Below are 21,858 nucleotides of genomic sequence, written 5' to 3' on the forward strand. Positions count from 1 at the left end.
TAGCCCTGGCTGTCCTGGAACTCACTCTGTAGACCAGACTGGCCTCAAACTCAGAAATTCGCCTGCCTTTGCCTCCCAAGTGCTGGGATTAAAGGGGTGTGCCACCATCGCCCGGCTCCCAGCCTCCTTAATATCTGAGATTTCTCGTTCATTTGGACTAAACTTCTCAGGTAGCCATCTGCCTGTAAAGAGATGTGTGAATAAAGAAGAGCCCTGCCCTGTGTGTAGTTAATGGAGGTGATATCTGTTGTTTCCCATCACCATTCTCTGTGCTCTCCCACTGCCCTTGGAGCTCACTGTTTGGCCAGTTTCTCCATTCAGCTTTCCCCAGGGACTCCATCTTTATCCCCTGAGTGCTGGCATAACAGGTGGGCTCCCATACCCAGCTGGCATTTACATGGGTGTTAGAGATCTGAACTTTGGTCCTTAGGCTTGTGTGGCAAGCACTACCCACAGTGCTATCTCTCCACCCCCAAAGCTAATTTTCAGTGATCTTTCCTAAAGACAGAGTGGCTTGACCTATGACCAATACATCTTTACAAGTACCACTGGCCTCTTAGGGCTCTTTGGGATTCTAAGCTACTGTCTGTTGCCTGACTTGCTCTCCTCATTTGTATCTTCCAAACTGTGGGACAGAGGGGTCAGTGCAGCAGAGAGCCTACCCTGCAGAAACATCCGGGGTGGTCTTCCTTCATGGCCAGCAGTAGGAACTCTTCTCCCATACTGTATAGCAGAGGAAGTGGCTCCTTCCGTTCCTGTTCAGAGGACATTGCCCTTTCCAGCAAGGTGTCTAGGGTTAGCAAGCGCACTTCAGGAAAGGAAGACTTCAGAAGCCGAGAGAAGGAGAGAGGAACAGCAGTCGCCTGCCCTTCAGCTTCAGCCAGTGACGCCCACACTTCAGGGATGGCTAGTTTGGTAAGGCTCTGCAGGTACTGGGGCAAGCCTGGCACCTTGAAGGTCCAGGGGAACCCCGTAATCAGCTCTGATTCCAGGATAATTCTTCTCACATCTTCCCAGAAGCCAAGACTCTCTAGAGATAAAAGTAAAAAAACGGAGAGAAAGAAGTAGTAATTTCATTTGATTTTTTTTTTTCCCCAGAAACGGATACAGGAGAATGGGAACCATCTCAGAAAATGGGCTCCTGCACTTCTTCTGAAGACCCAACAAATCCAAACCCAGTGACCTTAACTGGAAAGCCCCAGAAGTGCCCAGGGCAAAAGTCCAGACTTCCTGCAGGTCTTGGGTCACTGTAATGCACCAGAGGCTCTGGGTTGGATCCTGTGGTGACCTGAAGCTCAGGAGACAGCACACTTCACTGTTAGTACAACTGACTGTCACAGGTTTTTCTAGGACTCCACTCACTGGCCTAGTACTGCCCTCTCCATGGTAACCCTGTAGGCATCCAAACATCATTTTACTCTCTGTTTTCTTCAGATGAAAATCTCTACTTCCTTTCCATCACAAGGGGACTCCCCTTCCTGTTCTAGCCGTACTGCTACGGGCAGGTCTGATCTTCCCTTAACTTAGAACACAGAGTATTCTCATAGCCTGTATCACTCATCCAGCAGGGCCATTAACCTCTCTTGCTCTGCACACCAGGTCTTGCTGTTACAGCCTGATGCCCAGCGTTAGTAAAAGCCACAACCCTCTTCTATGATTACTGAGAGGGGAGCTGACTTATATTCGGGACTTAGGTCAGCCTGTTCTCTTTGTTGGTCTAATTCCTATATACCTTGTCTACCTGTTAAGTTTTATGTTCTGTTTTTTAGTTGTGAAGATTTAAAAAAGAAAGTCTATTCAAGTGTACTCTCAGTACATCCAGGAATGAAGAATGGAAGGGCTGGTCAGACACAAACTGGCTTTGAGTGCATGTGAAGTAAGGTAGAACTATGTCCTTTAGTAAACTGTCAGGGATAATCCTACCTTCTTCACCCACTGCACTATAAGGACAACATTTCTCTAAATAGAAGTTAGAAACATGGCTCGGAGATGCACTCCTTCAAAGGGGCTAGTGAGACAGCTTAGAGAGCGTGAGCACGAGCTGCTCACACAGAGGACCCAGGTTTGGCTCCTAGCACCTACAGTCATTGTGGCTCACAACTATTTGCAACTTAAGTTCCAAGGAACCCAATACCTTCTTCTGACCTTTGAGGGCACTCTGGGCACTTTTTTTTTGTTGTTGTTTTTCAAGACAGGGTTTCTCTATATAGCCCTGGCTGTCCTGGAACTCACTTTGTAGACCAGGCTGGCCTCGAACTCAGAAATCCGCCTGCCTCTGCCTCCTGAGTGCTGGGATTAAAGGCGTGCGCCACCATGCCCGGCTGGCACTGGGCACTTATGTGGTGTACATACATACATGCAAGAAAAACATTCATATGCATGAAATAATAAATCAAAAAAAAAAAAGTCATAAGAGCCAAGCTGGTGATCCCAACAGGCTGGAGGCTGAGGCAGGGGGATAGCAAGGTTCAGGCCAGCCTAGGCTACACAGAAAGATCCTATTTCAGAAAACCATACCAAACCAATAAACCCAAATGTAATTAAAACCTAGAACTGCTTGGCCCATTTCTGAGTGGTGTGTTATTTGTAGGGATGTTCCAGGTAGAGTATGGTCTCCTGAACTCCAGATGGGACACTCAGGAGCAGCTTACTTTCTCCGGGATGCTGGGAGGGGAATACGTTTGGTAAAGTCCCTTGTGTATAGACACCTGTCTTTCATGCCAATGGAGTTGATGCACTGAGTACTCTGGGACACACAAAGATTTAGCTTAACAAGGAGAACTGTCTATTATAGAAGAGCCTTAAGACTAAAGGAAAATAAAGCCATGTATGCAATATTCAAAGGCAACTATAAAAAGTCTCAAATGTCTACTGTTCTAAAATTGCTAGTGAATCAATTATAGGAGCCAATGTGTATATCATGTAACATGTACTATTTCATCATTATAAAATAGTATATATGTATTATTTAACATGAATTTTAATAATTTAATAAATTAATTTTTAATTTTAATAATTTAATAATAAATTACTTCTAAAATGGACACTGGACGTTCCTCTACCCATTTAACAACTCATGAATAAGGCAACACCACTATTATTATTCCTTTTTTACAGGTAAGTCAAGAGAGAGGTTAAGTTATTTGCTCCAAGTTACCAATGAAATGATAGATAATGGGCTGGTTAGTCTTAGGTCAACTTTACACAAGCTAGAGTCACTGGGAAGGAGGGACCATAACTGAGAAAATACCTTTCTCCAGCTGTAGAAGATCCAGCTGTAAGGCATTTTCTCAATTAGTTACCGATGGGGAGGGCCCAGCCCACTGTGGTCATTCCTGGGTTCTATAAGAAGGTAGGTTGAGCAAGCTATGAGGAACAAGCCAGTAGGCAGCATGGCCTCTGCATTAGCTCCTGCCTACAGGTTCTTGCCCTGTGTGAGTCCCCGTCTTAACTTCTTTTAGTGACGTGGAAGTGTAAGCTGAATAAAATAAACCCTTTCCTCCCCAACTAGCTTTTGGTGATGGTGGTTTTTTTTTTCAACTTTTTTTTTTTTATTAGATATTTTCTTTACATTTCAAATGCTATCCTGAAAGTTCCCTATACCCTCCCCCTGCCCTGCTCCCCTACCCAGTCCACTCCCACTTCTTGGCCCTGGCATTCCCCTCTATGGGGCATATAAAGTTTGCAAGACTAGGGGCCTCTCTTCTCAATAATGGCTGACTAGGCCATCTTCTGCTACATATGCAGCTAGAGACACGAGCTCAGGGGGTACTGGTTAGTTCATATTGTTGTTCCAGGTGACGGTGTTTTATCACAGCAATAGTAATCCAGCTAAGATGGGAAGAGAAAACATAAAAGTGGAAGAAGGACCAACAAGAGTGTAATAGGTACTACTGAGAAAAGTGAAAACTGTCTTTCAAGGGAGTGTAGAGATGACTCAGTGGTAAGAGCATTTGCTGTTCTTGAGATAACCCGAGTTCAGTTCCCAGCACACACATCAGATGCCCTGGATATAGAGCTGATATCCTTTTTTAGCTTCTACAGGCAGTGTGTGTGTGCACACACGCAAGTTAAACAAAACAAAAGAATTCTTTAAAAAACAGCCGCTCTACTAGGAGAGCGAGGTGAGACCAGATGGAAGGGCATCCACGACATCCAAGCATTCTGCTTCAGGTCTGTCCCATGAGGTAGAAAAGCATCAAACTGTTCATATGCTGTGCAACAGTGGTGACAGAAAGAGATACAGCGCAACTTAGCTTTCCTCAGACTTCATTTCACTTATTACCATGTTGAGAGTCAGACACTAGTGGGGCTGTTTCTCAACGTTCATGTTTACACGGGTTCCTGGGATCAGATTCAGGTTTGTGAAGCAAGCACCTTTATCATGTCTGTGGCCCAGGCAGAATTCCTGAAGCCTAAGTGTGGCTCCCCTGGAGGGATTAGTCTTACTCTGTTTTAGTTAATTAACCAATTAATTAACTAATTTCTATGATAAGGTCTCAGGTTTCACAGAGCTGAAGATGACCCTAATCCTTCCAACGGCACCACCACCCCTGGATTATACAGTATTAGTCCTGAAGTGGGTAAGGCTTGATACATGCTAGGCAAGCCCTCTACAAAAAGACTGAGCCCAAGCATGACTAGGTCCTGGTTGGCCTAGATCTTGGTATGCATACCCAGCCGGCTATGCATGTGACAGTTCTCCTGCTTCAGCCTCCCAAATGCTAGACTCACAGGGGTGAGCCATCACGCCTGGACAAAGCACAGACACAGCTCTCACTGAGGAAGTCACCCCTCTAGCGGTTGCTGACGCAGGCATTTTGGAAACCGCAGCCCTCAAGCACACGCACATGGTCCTAAGAGGTGTGGATTCTGCTGGTCTCAGGTTATGCAGATTTCTGGTTTGTTCAGAAGCTGACAAGAGAATCTGCTCTGTGTTGTGGCACAGTCATACTCTGAAGAACTCTCCCAGAGTTTGCTGGGTTTATGACTGGATAGGCAGGGTCTGCAGTTATAAGTGAAGTACAGCTGATGCTGGCCTAATACTTCCTAGTAGGGTAAAGGAAGATCATTCACCATGGTGCATTTTCTCTTTAGGGAAGGCACTAAAGGAGGGTGTTACCAAGAATTCAGAAGAATGAATAAACATGATCAAATGATGCAGGCAGGGAAGCAGGGAGGCAGGGAGGGCAGGCAGGCATACAGAAGGGCCTTTTCCACAGTGTAGATGCTCACCACATACAGTTCTGTTTTTGGGCTCTTTTAAGGCTTAGATGTAGCAGAGAATTAACAAGACCAGCCTCTACTTCTCGGAGGTCCCATGGGTGGAAACTGTAGAAACCACCCTCTACTCTGTGTTCCAGAACCAAGTAATGAGTGAGGTGGCCTCTAGGAGGAACAAGAGGCTGGGGGAGGAGTACACAACTCTTTACTATGAACAACTGCAGAGATAACACAGCCTCCCTTCCCTACAGTGGTTCTTAGCCCAGGGAGCATGTGAAACTCATTGGGGAGCTTTCGGAAAACATGTCTAGGTTTTTTTTTTTTTTTTTTAAATATTTATTTATTTATTATATGTAAGTATGCTGTAGCTGTCTTCAGACACTCCAGAAGAGGGAGTCAGATTTCGTTACGGATGGTTGTGAGCCACCATGTGGTTGCTGGGATTTGAACTCAGGACCTTTGGAAGAGCAGTCGGCGCTCTTAACCGCTGAGCCATCTCACCAGCCCACATGTCTAGTTTTAAAGTGACCCAGGTCACTCTGGTGCGCATCTGGGACTGACAGCTACCTTTGGTGCTTCCACACCCACTACAGCACTCACTCTGAGGTTTCCCAACAGGATCTCTCTGACAAAGTGTGTCTTGGGGTAGCAAATGCTTTCTATTTCAACATATGGTACTTACAGTTTTGTTTTTATGGGTGCCTTGTCAGCAGGGCACAAAAACCTGACAGTAGCTTTCTGGTCTGAAGCCTAACAGCTTTCTCTAGTGGGCAGTAATTTTTAAACTAACTTTTCTGTTTGTCATCTCAAACTTGATTGGGTTTTGTCTCAGGAAGCCATGGTCTCACTGAAAGGACCAAGTCCTTGTTTGATCTCTCTGACTCAGTAGGCTCTGCCTTAGTTTCTTCCTCTATCCTGAGGATCTCTGCAACTGTATTTGTATGAGGGTCAGATGGCTTTGGCAACCCTATTTTGCATGGACTTTTCCAGTCTTCCCTGTTGGGAAGTCTTCACATGTTCCTACCAGTATGGTCAGCTCAGTCACTCAAGATTGGGTAACTGAGTCTCACATTCGATGTGTTCATCTTCAGATATGCTTTCTGTTTGTTTTTCTAAGCAAAATGTATTTCTGGTCTTTAAGATAATGACTTAATGGCTGGATTCATATGGAAGGAACTACCTCTTGCTGTGCTATGTCCTGTCTCATTGGAGAAAAATGTTGGGTTTGGTGGCTCATGCCTATAATCCTAGCACTTTGAAGGCAGAGGCAGAAGGATCCCTGTGAGTTCAAGGCCAGCACAATGAGACTTAATCTTAAAAATATAAAACAAAGTCATAAGTAAAGAACAGTTTTAAGTTACCAATTTAAAAAAGGTATTTTTATTTTAAATTATGTGTATATGTATATCTGTCTGTGTCTAAGAAGGCTAGAAGTGGGCACCAGATCCCACAGAGCTGGAGTTACAGACACAGTGAACTGCCAGCTATGGGTGCTAGGAACCAAACTCAGGTCTTTTTTTAAGAGCAGCATGTGCTCTTAACTATCAAGCCGTTGTTCAGCCCTGTTGCCAAATATTTATTTTGCAAGGTAAGAGCATTAAAAAGCTATAATTACTCAGGTGTTCTGGTACAGCATTGGAACCCTAGTGCTTGGGAAGAGGCAAAAGAATCAGGAATTCAAAGCTATCCTTGGTTATAACCTGTTTCAAAAAACAAATTGAACCAAACCAAACCAAACCAAGCCAAGCCAAGCCAAGCCAAACCAAAAGACTAAAACTCCACTATTACCTGGACATGGTGGCTTATGTGTATAATCCCAGAACTTGGGAAGCTGAGGCAGGAGGATTATAGCAAGTTCAAGTTTAACTGGGCTATGTAGAGTATGAGACCTTGTCTACAAAGACAACCAAAGCATAGCTACCCCCACCCCATCTCAGAGAAGAGGAAATGCAACCATACAGTGCCACAGCAAACAGTTTTCCAGTTCTGGGGCTTAGACCTGTGTCTAACCATGCCAGGCCAGCAGACTACCATCAGGCTCTAAACCCATACCTAAGGGAAATGGAGACACTCTGGTTTTAAGAAGTGCACCATGGCATCGCCTTGCTACAATTTCACTGCATCAATGCCTGGTGTAGCGCCATCAGGACATACACTGGGAATGGCAGCCCAGGGGAAGCTGAGGTAAGCTTCCTGCGGGTGGTCTATCCGCAAAGGTCAACTATCTTGAACATACATTTCTCAGGGTGGGATGAAGGAGTCCTCACCCCATGAGTCATGTCTGTATCATATTTCTCCGGTGTCCTCTTGTTAGCTCAGGGGCACCATCTGAGTAGGTCTCAGTTCCATGGCTGGGGACTTCAGTATTACCTCTCACCCAGAACAATGGTGCCTAAAGTCAGCTTAGTGTCTCAAAGCTGCCATTTTTAACTGGCCAAGTCAGGAGCACTGACACCAACCAAGCTGCTGAAAGATGACTTAGCAGCAGCATCTTAAGCAAGTTTGGGAGGAAGAGCTCATCTTTGCTTGTAGACCATCAAAAAGTCTGAGCTACTCAAAAATGTTTATCAAAATGCCCAGGTTGGCCTTGAGGCCAACTCCTTCTTCAGCTTCTCAAGTAGCGGGGACTACAGCTGTGTACCACTGCACCTGGTGCAATGCTTCTTTTAAAGTCAGTATAAAGCTGAATGAGGTAATGCACACTTGTAACCTCAACACTAGGGAGGCTGGCACAAGATCATAAGTTCAAGGTCAGCCTGGGCTACATGGCAACAACCTGTTTTAAATGTGTAAGTGGTTATGGCGCGTACAAACACACACACACACACACACACACACTGTTTATGAGGTGCTGGGTTCACTCCTCTACCTGAAATGAACACACACACCCCTAAACCCAAATCAAAGATTTACATTAGTTTTAACAAGGAAAACCTGTGGCTGATACCACGGCCCATGATTATGGATATGATGGGCTATAATATAAAGGTATTCAATTTGGGGAAGGGAGAAGGGAGGAAGAGAGTGAGGGAAGGGCAGGAGAAAGGGAGATAATGAGAATTAATAAATGAGAATACAAACGAGAGAGAGAGAGAGAGAGAGAGAGAGAGAGAGAGAGAGAGAGAGAGAGAGAGAGAGGTCCAACCCTCTCAGAAGACTAACATCTCGAATTTTAGCTGCTCACTCCAGAGTTTCTGATCCAGTCAGACGCTGCAGCATGTTTCTAGCAAATTCCTACGTACTGCTGATGCTATGGTGTGGTAGGGGCCACATGCACTTTATCTCAGCCTATTTGAGGTGATCTACCCTTCTCGATGTCAAAATGGTGTTTGCTTTCGCAGTGTTCCCTCATTGGAAGCCAACCCCTTGATCTAGTTCTCAGCCACAATGCTCAAGGACATGTACAGTTTTCATTGTGATGCCACTTAAAATAGCCCAAGAGTCCTATGCTGAACTAACTGTCCAGCAGACAAAAGGTAAGAAAGAAAAGTTGTACAGGCCTACTGAGTGATGCTTGGTGCCAGAAATGGTTACAGGGCAGTCTTAGCAGTTTACCGACGAGCAGCAATCACAGGAATTAATGGGAAACGATCCTTCTCTAGAGAGGAAAATGCCAACAAACAAAAGGAGGCTTGGAGTGGCTATGAGCAAATCCCAAGGAGATTTACTATATTCCTGAGGCTCCCTGCCTCTGAACTTCAGAGGCTCTTATTCCACTTGCCCTCGTGTGCTGCTCCCTCACCTCAAACTGAATCTGTCTTCCACATTCTGCAAAGCTCTGAATTCTCTCATGCTGCTAGGCCAATACAAGTTTGCAGATTGGATGGGGATATGGCTCTGTTGTTAGGGTGTTTGCCTGCCATGTGTAAGTTCCTGAGTTGGATTCCCAGTCCACATGCTCTAGGTGAGGTCGTGTACTCCTGTAATCCCAGCACTGAAGAGGTGGAGGTAGATCAAATGCTCAAGGTCACTTGGCTACAGAGTGGGTGCACGGCATCCTGGGATACACAGGATGTGTATCTCCTGCCAAGTTAGCAGATACAGTAGTCCTAAACTTCCTTCCAGCATTCCTTAAAGGAGGGGGTCAGAAAGTCTTGATGTGCAGTGGGGTGTCCAGTGAGAGTTACAACTGAGCCAAGTGAAGTTCTTATCTGAAATGGATGATAAACTGGGTCTAAAAATAATCAGCTGATAATTTGTATTCTGCAAATGTTAATGTCTTGTTATGTAATTTCTCAGTTAAAAAAATACTTGTACAGAAAAGGAAACCATAGGAACTACAACAACAAAATCAACTGATTTATTAATTTTTGGCTTCTCCTTATCAAAGGGAAATTCCATTCTGTTTAATCCTCCACCTCTCCCAGTAAGCTGTGATCCTGACCCCAGAGGCCCTTCCAGTTACAAACATGGAGAAGAACCTGGGAGAGGACCTAGAGACAGGCCTTCCCTGAGCTGGTCTTGGCTTGCTCTTTCTTGTCAGATTTGTTTCTAGTTCTCTGACACCCTTCAAAGATGAACACAGAGGGTGCCCATCACATTCCCCTGTATGCTGGACAGTTTTATGTCAACTTGACACAAGCTAAAGTCATCTGAGAGAAGGGAACCTCAGTTAAGGAAAACTCCCATAAGATCTGACTGTAGGCAAGCCTGTAGGGCATTCTCTTAATTAGTAATTGATAGGGGAGAGCCCAACTATTGTGGGTGGAGCCATCCCTGGGCTGGTAGTCCTGGGTTCTGTAAGAAAGCAGGCTGAGCAAGCCATGGAGAGCAAGCCAGTAAGCCATCCCTCCATGGCCCCTGCATCAGCTCCTGCCTCTGTTCCTGCCCTGTCTAAGTTTCTCTCCCAACTTTCTTCAATGATGTACTATGATGTAGAAGAGTTGCTTTTGCTTACAGTGTTCCATCGCAGCAGTAGTTACTCTAACTAGGAAACTCTGGTTGTCAGAATGTTATCAGAATCATGCATCTCTCCCTCATCCCCCCAAATATCATGTTTTAGGCTGGCATGGCACTCACTATGTAGCTGAGGATGACCTTGAACTTCAGCCCCTCTTGCTTGCATTTCAAGTGCTAGCATTATAGGCCTATGCACCAGGGCTAGCTCAGAGGCAGGTGTGTTTAAGCAAAGAATCCTTATGTGCTGGTGGGGATGGACTGAGGATGTCTTTTAAGTATACTATTTGAAGAACACCTTCTTAAGCCATAAACTATGAGCACAGCCCTTCTAACTTGTGAATCAGAAGATTTCAGAAGGAATGAGTGCATGGAGGGACCAAAATTTCTAACTACTTCCCTCCAGCTCCATCCCACCCAGCCTTTACCCAACACAGGGAGCGAATCAGGAAACATTGCAGATAAACACAGGACGAACTAAAGACACAGACTTGCAGTTATTTCCCAACATAGTGTGCTTCTGCTTTTTCAAAGAACTGCACCACAGTGCAGGATTTGGAAGGGATTTGCGCCACCATACACCCTAGCACCCGCCACCCTTTGACTTAACCTATTTCCCACAAAGGATTTTAGGCTTCTCTGATGTTTCCAGGCAACAGGAGACACCATGAAAGCACTCTGAGGACTACACCTGGATAGACAGGCTCCTTTCAGTACCTTGGCCTTTGTTGCCCTGCCACCACTGAGAGGGACGGACCAACCAATCCCAGTCCTTGTCAGTGTTAAAAGACAGTCTGGAGACTGTGCCTGAGCTCCAAAGTACATAACTTAAGAAACAGAATCTGGGGGCTGGAGCGACTGCTTAGCGGTTAAGAGGTCCCAAGTTCAATTCCCAGCAACCACATGGTGGCTCTCAACCATCTGTAATGAGATCTGATGCCTTCTTCTGCTGTGTCTATAGACAGCTACAGTGGACTCATACATAAAATGAATGAATTACAAAAAGAAGAGAAAAAGAATCTAAGACCAAAGAGGCCTCTGGAATGACTGGATCGCAGACAAACCAGAAGAGGAGGAGGACTGCAGGGGGGGCTCCCAGCTGTGGAGCCCAGCAGAATCTGGTTGGGTTGCAGAAGTCTACCAAGGAGGGAGGAGTTAAGGAACTTCTTCCAGGTAAGCACAGGAGGCGAGCCAAGGGGGAAGGGCCCCAGGATTCCTATTTTATTTAATGTACCCACCACAACTCCAGATGAGGCAGTAAAAGGGTGGGGATTTACACGCTGGGTGGTGACAGTCATCAGTGAAAGCTTCAAGACTGAGGCCCTGATCCAGAACAGTGGCTTTATAAAAAGAGGAGAGACATCTGAGCCAGGATGCTCTCCACACTGTTGCCCTCTGCCATGGATGACACTGCAGGACACACTTGCCAATGCCAAGCAGATGCTGATGTCAAGTTCTTTCACTTCTAGAATGGTGAGCGAAAGAAATCTATTTTCTTTGTAAGTCAGCCTGTCTGTGATATTTCTAGCAACAGAAAATGGGTTAAGGCACCCAAACATCAGCACAGAAGCTCTGTCTCCATGTGATAACCTCCCTTCTTTGCTGTCAGTTAACTTCCAGACAGCTATGTTTTACAGATCTATTATCCCAGCATTCTGGAGAAGGTAGGATGATGGTTCAAAGAAGCTGCAAAAGATCAAAATGAAACTTCTAGAGATAAACAGTCCAATGTCTGAAATAAAGACATAGTGGACAGAATTCACAGCAGATGAGATAGCACAACAGAAAAGACTAGTTAATAGTTAATCTGAAGACACAGAGATAGAAGTTATGAAAAATGGAACACAAATGAAAGAACAAAGAAAAATCCTAAAATGTGGGGTGGCTGTAGGGAGCCTTCAGGTGACCTAACACACGTGACAAGAATCCCTGAAAGGGAGGAAGTGGAGAAGGTACAAAAGCAAGCAAGCAAGCAAACAAACAAAAAAACCCCCCCAAAAGACAAAGAAACAATGGTGGTGGAACAACTGATAATCATATGAGACATTAGGAGTTACATAGATGTAGTTCATGCACCATAATATAAAATCTAGACCCAGAAAGCTTTAGATCTCAGGATGCAGCTCAGTAGTTGTGTGTGAGTACTTGCCTAGCAGGTCCAAGGCCCTGGGCTGATCATCAACCAACCAGCCAGCCAACAGCCAGCCAACCAAACAGCCAGCCAACCAAACAGCTAGCCAACAGCCAGCCAACAGCCAACCAACCAGCCAGTCAACAGCCAACCAACCAGTCAGCCAGCCAACAGCCAACCAACCAACCAACCAGTCAGCCAACCAGCCAACCAGCCAGCCAACAGCCAACCAACCAGCCAGTCAACAGCCAGCCAACCAACCAACCAGCCAGCCAGCCAACAGTCAACCAACCAGTGAATCCATCAAATACAACCTCACTAAGCTTTGAGACCTTGAGATAACGACTTAACTAGGGCACAAAAAAAAGCATGAAACATCTATGGGTAATAGTGTAGACCTATTATCCCAGCATTCTGGAGAAGATAGGATGATAGTTCAAAGCCAGCTTGGACTACACTATGAGTTCTAAGCCAGCCTCGGCTATACAAGGAAACCCTGATTAAAACAGAAAAAGTCAAAGTCATTCCACAAAAATAAGGGAAGAGAGGGAGGGAGGAAGTGAGTGAGAGAAAGAAAGACAAAAGAAAACAATCCATTGGACTTCATTAAAATTAAGAATGAGGGGCCAGGGAGAGGGCTCAGAGGTTAAAAGCACTAGATGCTCTTCCAAAGGTTCAGAGTTCAATTCCCAGCAACCACATGGTGGCTCATAACCATCTATAGTGAGTTCTGGTGCCCTCTGCTGGCTTGCAGGCATACATGAAGACAGAATGCTATATATACATAATAAATCTTAGAAAAAAAAAAAAAAGAATGACTGCTCTTCAAAGACACTGTTAAGGAAAATGAAAATATAAGTCAAAGACAGGAAAATACTATCCACTAAATGTTTATCTTTATAAACTCACACACAGTATAAGAAACAAAACCACAGGCCTACCAGATGAGCAGGGGTAAAAGCACTTGCTGCGAAGCTGACCATCTGAGTTAGATCCCCACAACCCACATGGTAGACACGAAGAACTGATTCTCACAGGCTGTCCTCTTCACATGCCTGAGGGCACATACATGTTCTCTCTCTGTCTCTGTCTGTCTGTCTGTCTGCTTGCCCCCCCACTCTCTCCAAGAGAACTTACAGCTCAATGATAAGACAAACATCAATTTATAGAACTGTGTAAAATGTTGAATAGATACTTTGCTTGAGATGGCAAATACTGCACATGGAAAGATACTCAATCTAATCAGGGAAATGTAACTTCACATCAAGAGACACTACATACACTCACTGCAGCAGCTAGGCCGCCAACAATGAGATCAAGTGTTGGCTAGACCATGGAGCAACTGGACCGCTCTTCTGGTGGCCATGCCAAGTAGGCATCTCTTCTAATAAACATTCTGGCTGTTTCTTTTTACCTAGGGCTTAATAATCTCCTGCTTAGATTTTTTTTTAGAATAACAAAAAATATTTTACTAAAACTTAAGATTTACAGAATTTCCAGACAAGATATTAAAAACGGTCACATGCTTCTAGTTCTCTGTCTGTCTGTCTGCCTTCCTTCCTTTTTTCTTTTCTTTCTTTGGGGGGGGGGACAGGGTTTCTCTATGTAGCTCTAGCTGTCCTGGAGCCTTCTCTGTAGAGCAAGCTAGCCTTGAATTCACAGAGATCTGCCTGCCTCTGCCTCCCCATGGCAGGAATAACGGTGTGAGCCCCCACCACCTGGCAGCACTTGGTTCTGTTTGTTTTTGTTTTGTTGCTTGGTTTGTTTTTTCCCCCCCAAGAAAAATCAAAGCATTTAACCAAACAATTTTTTGCAGATGTTCAGGGCTCCATATCTGACATTCTCTAATCAGAAAAAATAGCCAACATGTCTATCAACTGTTGATAAACTATACATAAACAAATTATATAAACAGTGGAACACTAACTTAGCACATAAAAAGTCACTGTTCACATCGAATGAACAGAATAAAGAATAAAAATCATACCCTCAGAGTCTGTGACATGGCAGCTCTTACTTAGCACTTGGGCAGCTGAGGAAGAGGAACACTGAGTTAGAGGTCAGCCTGGACCATGTAAAATGCTCTAGATCAGCCAAAGCTACCAGTGAGATTTTGTCTCAAACTACAAAATAAAAAAACAAACGACATTGTCAGCTTAAGTACAAAGAAAAAGCTCTTGCCAGGATTTGATAGCTTTGTATTGAAAATTAAAAAAAAAACAAAAAAACCCAATAAACTGGATATAGAAGGAGACATCTTCAGTTTGATAAAGGTATTTATGAAAGCTCACAACTAACATCATTTAGCTTGAGATCAGGAACAAGACAAGATGCATATTCCTGACACTGTTATTTTAAGACATCCAGACTGAAAATGAAGTAAAAACTATTTCTATTATAAATGACACGCTCTTGGATGCAGAAAGCCTGAGGACTCCATGCCCACATTCCCACACGCTCATCAAAGGTAACACATGAACTCAGAACGGTTGTAGGAAAAAAGAGCAGTAATGAAAGACACACATGGTGTGAATACTGAAAACTATAGACCATTGTTAATAAAACAAAAACGAAACAGCAGACTTTTATTTTTAACTAATGGCTTCAGACTTACTATGTGTGTAAAGATGGTTCCTGATCCTTTCATTGCTCTCTCCTGCACACAGTGATTATAGGTTTGTACCACCATACACACCCAGTTTTATTCCGTCCTCCCCATTAAACTTAGGGCTTTGTATATGCTAGGGAGGCACTGAATCCCCAGGTTGGAGATCAAATCAATGGAAACTACTCAGTTCACGGTTGTGAAAATACTATTGCTATGATGACAGTACTCCTCAAACTGACCTATGAATTAATGCTACCATACCAAATTCCAGTTAGCTTTTCTTTGCCCTTTTTTTACAGATTGATAAAAGTGACCTAACATTCCTATGAAAATGTAGGGAATCTAAATGACAAAAAGGGTCTTGGAAAAGAAGTCGGAGGATTCATGGCCATTTGAAAAGCTACTATAGCAGTGGTATCATCAAGACAGTGTGATGCTGCTAGATGGCCAGGCATACAGAATTAAGAAATAGAATAGAATTAAGAAACCAAAAGGAGTCAGGGTAGTGGCCCAAGTCTTTAATCTCAGCATCTGGGAGGCAGAGGCGCAGAGGCAGAGAGGCAGAGAGGCAGAGAGGCAGAGGCAGAGAGGCAGAGAGGCAGAGAGGCAGAGAGGCAGAGGCAGTCCAATCTCTGTGAGTTCCAGGACAGCCAAGGCTACACAGAGGAAACCCTGTCTAGAAACAACAACAACAGAAGAAGAAATGGGCAGGAGAGATGACTCAGCAGTTCAGAGCTCTAGCTGCTCTTTCACTAGTCTTGAATTCAGTTTCCAGCACCCAAGTCAGACGGTTCACAACCGTCTGTGAGTCCAGGAGAGCAACTTCTCTGGTTTCCATAGACACACTACACACACTCACACTCACTCTCTCTCTCTCTCTCTCTCTCTCTCTCTCTCTCTCTCTCTCTCTCATACATAATTTAATGAAACTCATAATTTATGGACAGTTGATTTCTTTTCACAGGCAACAGAGGTGATTTAGTGAGGAAATGGGTCTTTTTTATTTATTTATTTATTTTTTAGATTTTTGTTATATTTTTATTGGTTTATTTATTTACATTTCTTTCTTTTTTTAATTTTTTATTAGATATTTTCTTTATTTACATTTCAAATGTTATCCTGAAAGTTCCCTATACCATCCCCCCCATCCTGCTCCCCTACCCACCCACTCCCACTTCTTGTTCCTGGCATTCCCCTGTACTGGGGCATATAAAGTTTGCAAGACCAAAGGGCCTCTCTTCCCAATNATGGCCGAATAGGCCATCTTCTGCTACATATGCAACTAGAGACACGAGCTCTGGGAGTACTGGTTAGTTCATGGAAATGGGTCTTTTAAACATACACATGGACAGTCACATACAAAAGATGTGGTTGTACTGTATCTCATACCAAATTTAAAAATTAACTCAAAGTGGATCACAGATCTAGAAGATAAAACTATGATGCTTTCAGAAGAAAACATGGGTGAAATCTCTGTGATGTTAGGCAGCCAGGTCTTAGGCAGGATATCAATACACAGCAACAGAGGGGAAAGTAGATGAAGCAACTTTATTCAAACACAAACCTTTGTCCATCAAGACACCATCATGAAAAGTGACAAACAACCCCTCTCAGAATAGGAAAAAATGGTGCAGATGTATACAGTTCACAGGGGGTTAAAATCAAGGACATTATAACGTTCACAAGTATAAAATACAATTAGTCCAATTTTAAAGTGGGCAAAGGAGGGCTGGAGAGATGGCTAAATGTTTAAGAGCACATGATGTTCTTCCAGAGAACCCAAGTTCTGCCCTTAGCACCCACATCAGGCAGTTCCCAACCACCTGTATCTCCAGGAATCTGATACCCTCTTTTGGTCTGTGTGGAGAACCATGTACATACAGAAACACAGATACACATAAATAACAATGAATCTTTTAAAAATGAGCAAAAAGTCTGAACAGACATTTCTCTAGAGACAAACAACCAATGAACATCAGGAAAGATGCTGTATCACCAGTCAGAGGGAAGTCAAACCTCAGCATAGTCAGCACCACTGCACACAGCCCAGCCAGTGCCACTGCACACAGCCCAGCCAGTGCCACTGCATACATAGCCCAGCCAGTGCCACTGCACACACAGCCCAGCCAGTGCCACCGCACACACAGCCCAGCCAGTGCCACTGCATACACAGCCCAGCCAGTGCCACTGCACACACAGCCCAGCCAGTGCCTCTGCATACATAGCCCAGCCAGTGCCACCGCACACAAAGCCCAGCCAGTGCCACCGCACACACAGTCTAGCCAGTGCCACTGCACACACAGCATAGCCAGTGCCACTGCACACAGCACAGCCAGGGCCACTGTATACACAACAGGCAATTGTACTCAGGCAGTAACAAGTACTGTAGAGGAAGTGGGCGAACTAGGAGCCTTAGGTGTTTCTGGAGGAAGACGTCAATTCCTCAAGAAGCTGATATCCAGCCCTTTCTTCTTCTCCCATCCCCTGTCTCCCCTCACCTTTACTCCTATGTGCAATTTACTCAGAAGAACTGAAAAAAAAATGCCCATGAATATTTATAGCAGTGTTATTTACAAAAGACCAAATGTAGAAGCAAACCAAATGTTCACCAGTTGATAATGACTGAAAAAGTGGTGCCGACACAGTGGAATATTATTTAGCTATAAACTGAAGTGAGTGCAGCTCTAGGCTACATATGGATGAAACTCAAAAGCATGGAGCGGGGGATGGTGAGATGGGTCAGCGGGTAAGAGCACCCGACTGCTCTTCTGAAGGTCCTGAGTTCAAATCCCAGCAACCACATGGTGGCTCACAACCATCCGTAACGAAATCTGACTCCCTCTTCTGGAGTGCCTGAAGACAGCTACAGTGTACTTACATATAATAAATAAAATAAAAATAAAATAAAATCAACTCAAACAAATCAGTAGCCTTCCTATACTCAAAGAATAAACAGGCTGAGAGAGAAATTAGGGAAACGACACCCTAAAAAAAAAAAAAAAAAAGCACGAAGTGAAGCAGCGAGACATGAAAGCCCACAAAGGAATGCTCTCCATTTATGCAAAACATCCCGGACAGACTTGAAAAAGCTATGGGCACTGCAAATTAACAGAGAGGCCAATGAGTTTCTCATGATTGGTGATGAAGGGCTGGAGAGGGGAGAGGCAGGAACATGTAAAGGGGCTGGAAGCACAGAGTTCTGAGATCATCCTGCACATTTGAACAGGTCTTTCTCTGGGGCAGGAGTGCAAGTCAGGAAGTTTCAGGATGTGCTTCTGTCACAGACAGACACTCAGTCCAAGTGTCATCCATTACCACCCTTATTTTGGATGGCTGACGTGGCAGTTGGATCCTTTGCAGTAACCAGCTGCATGGCTGAGCAGGTTACTCCCTGGGAGAGTCTCCATCTCCCTACTGACTAGACAGTATGAGACTGCAGTTCTCAGAGCGGCCTCTGTACATGGTACTCACAGAATTACCATGCTGTGTACTCATCCGGTACCACCCTGCTTTGCACCTCTGCAGAAGGGAGCTACCTGCTTATGTCAGAGTGCACTGTTGAAAAGCAACACTTCAGACCAGAGCCCAGTTTCTGCAGAAAACCAACTAATCTATAGATGGCAAACTTGAACATTAATGTCCTTGAAATTTCATAGGTGCAGGCTTAGAAATCAAAGGTCCCCAGAAGCCTCTAAAACCTGTTCTCAGGCCCCCTGCTCTCCCACCCCAGCCACGAGAACCACATCAGCGGTGTCAGACAGACAGGTCTGCACACACTAAGCACACAGCCGAGGGACAGTACAAATCCTGTCCACCTGCTCAGATGGAACTGGTTACACCTAACCCAGTGAGACCGGATAACCACAGCAGGTGTCTGTCGGCTGCCACTGCTTTTATCTTCTGTAACTACTCAGCTGTATTTCCTAGGAATGAAGTAAAGGAAGTTCATGGGTCATAAAAATCATGGACTGTATTTCTTACATCATGCAGTGTTCGTGTTCTAAGCAATACAAACATAAGCGTTGCTGAACATGTCGCACAGACTTCGCCATTTGACCCATAGCACCTGGGCTGGCTAGAGGGAGAGCTGATCTCACCCAGCATCTAGTCTACAAATCAGGGCTCATTACAGAGTGGCCTGTGTTCTTATCCAGCTGTGATCTACAGAGCACACTGCTTGGCAGTTAAAGTTAGGATTCTGATTCACCCTTGTGAACTGGTCACTTTTAGGACATCTAGAAGGAAAACAATAACAATTATAAGCTAAGATTCCCGATGAAGGAGTGTTTATTGTACTTGGCAGAGTGATGAGATCTGACCTATAAATTCCAACTTACAAAGAAACCACAGAACAGTCCCCAGCAGCCTGCTCCTGGGAAGTGTTGTTTGGTGGCCCTAAGTATGTCTATTTTCAAAGGCACAAAGGGCAAGTCCTGTCCAGAGTGGCAAGTGCTCACTTTCTGGTAATAAACCTGAGTCCCAGCTCTGGTCTGAGATTGTTCCACACTCTTAGGAATGACACTGTAAACACTGACTTAGAAGCTGAAGCCCAGGGAATTCGGCTGGAGCTGATCCAGGAAGGCTGTCTCAGAGTTCCTGATGGCCGTCTCTCAGACATGCCACTTGTGGGAGGTGGGGAGCTCCGGCTCTGGCATCTTAGGACACACAGGTGCTTCTCTCTGCCTCGGTGTGAACGGTGAGACCATCAGCAGCACCTCCTCCATTCACACACATGGAATTCTGGAGACAGCATGTGACAGAGCTAGCGGTCTACAAAGGCTGGCTGTCGTCATTAAACATGAGGAGGGAGATGAAAACTGAGTAGCACAGGTACCCTGCATACATGCTAGGTACCCTGCATACATGCTAGGGTGCCTTGGTCGTAGTGTCTCCTCACAGCAATGGAAACCAGAAGACAACGGGTGAGAACACCACAACCAGATGGCACAAAGTAAAATGGGGTTGAGTGATGGAGCATGCAAGAGTTCAGTCTTGAGCCTGGCATAAAACCATGCTGGCTCAAGGTCACCTTGACTACATACTGAGTTTGAAGCCAGCCTGGGCTACATGAGACCCTGTCTCAAAAAGAATGGCAACAACAACATTCATAAAATGGACCTGAGAAAGAAATAACCACTCATGGATTCACCAAAAGGAGAGAGGAAGGGGGAGGGAAGGAGAGAAGGAGAGATGTGCTAAGTATGATATTTATTTAAATATGTGGTAAATAAACTGAATAGCTATGAAAAATGAAAACAAATTTAAGGGGTAGGTCTATAGGCAAAAGATTGTCTCTCAGAGCAAGTGGGATATTTAGCAAGTCCCAGAGAATTCTTTTAGCAGATGATACTTCAGTGGGACATCTCCTGCCCCAGAACAAGTAACTGAGGTTAGACTTCAGATCAGAACGGAATCTCTGCCCTTGCCCCCCTTGCACAGGCCTGCACCTCAGCCTGTGGGCTTCTAGACTTTCTCTCAGCTGCAGCTGAGACTCATCTTCCTTCCTGACGGAGAATGATGGATGCTAATGATGGCAGGAAAGGAAGAAAGGATACAGAGGACTCAGTGCCCCTGTGGGCTCACGTCACTCTCAAACTCCAAACACAATCCCAGCTTTGGATGTTTAAAATGCAGTTAATGAGGGAAAAACTGAGAATGACTTAGAAGAACTAAGATCGACATTTGAAGCAAACGAAGCTGCATGTCTACGGGCAGGCTTGCTACTGACATCTGCCTGTCTCCTTGGGTTCTTCTCATCGTGTTCCCAGCCCTTCAATGTATTCTAAGGCACCTCAGCGTTCACGGAAAGGAACGGCCTTTCAATGCTATTAACAGAACACAGTTTGAGGGATGGGCAGAGCCTCTTTCATGCAAAACCTAAACCAAATATCTTCCTCAAATTAGTGCTTTATTTATTTTGGTAATTAGTCCCATTTATAAATAAGTTTACTATGTAAATGTATCAGACAATTAAGATGGTTGAGAACGAGAAGTGCTTGCTCCTAAATCTGATGATGTAGGTTAATCTCCAGAACCCACAAGAGAGAAGAGAGTCAGCTCCACAAAGTTATACACACACACACACACACACACACACACACACACACACACACACTCACACGCACACGCATGTGCATGTATGCACACACTCACAAAAATGTAATGAAAGTGTTCATTCATACACAGGAGTGAAACTGAGGTGTGGTATAAAATTAGTAAAATGGAAATACTCAGAAGACGTCTCCCACAGCTCCACCCACTTAACCCCCCTGAGCTATTCTTTAGCATGGCTACCTTTCATTCGGGTCTGGTCCTCCATTCTGTTATCATGATAACCAAACAAACCTCCCTGACAGTCTGTGATGAGTTCTCTCTAATGCTGGACTTATTAAATTCGTTTGTAATTGCAGCACTAGGGAGGCAGAGGCAAAGGCAGGCAAATCTCTGTGATTTAAAGCTAAGCCTGATCAATATGGCAAGTTCTAGTTTGCCAGGACCACTTCGTAAGATACTGCCTCAACAAAAAGGAAATGCAGTCTGGCAAGATGGCTCTGTAGCTAGAGGTACCTTCCACCAAGCCTGATAACCTAAGTTTGATCCTTGGAGTCCATGAGGTAGAAGGAGAGAACCAAAGCTGGAGGGCTGTCCTCTGACCATTTGTAAGCTGTGGTACGAGAGTACTGACACATGTGCAAACACAACAAATACGCTAACACACACAAGTAAAACAAAGACAACATTTTTAAAATGAACCACCCCAAGAATCTTCAGTTATATACTTTTTAAATAAGAACTTGTCTCCTTAAATGTGCTGGGAATCTAGGAAAAGTGCAGACAAAGAGAGGCCATGTTAGCCAGGCGTGGTGGTGCATGCCTTTAATCCCAGCACTCGGGAGGCAGGGGCAGGCGAATTTCTGAGTTCGAGGCCAGCCTGGTCTACAGAGTGAGTTCCAGGACAGCCAGGGCTACACAGAGAAACCCTGTCTCGAAAAACCAAACA

General features: G+C 44.6%; 1 protein-coding gene across 4 annotated transcripts in view; it reads right to left on the bottom strand.

The window, feature by feature from the left end:
• The window catches only part of Thada (THADA armadillo repeat containing), a 294,404-nt gene that overhangs the window by 44,555 nt on the left and 227,991 nt on the right, over nucleotides 1-21,858 (bottom strand). For all 4 annotated transcript variants that reach the window (XM_029531298.1, XM_029531301.1, XM_029531299.1 and 1 more), the window contains one exon: nucleotides 663-1,030. In XM_029531298.1, coding sequence (XP_029387158.1) covers nucleotides 663-1,030 — 368 coding nt within the window. The remainder of the gene's footprint in view (nucleotides 1-662; nucleotides 1,031-21,858) is intronic.

This window comes from Mus pahari, chromosome 18, assembly GCF_900095145.1.
Source record: "Mus pahari chromosome 18, PAHARI_EIJ_v1.1, whole genome shotgun sequence".
In the NCBI taxonomy this organism is placed as follows: Eukaryota; Metazoa; Chordata; class Mammalia; order Rodentia; family Muridae; genus Mus; species Mus pahari.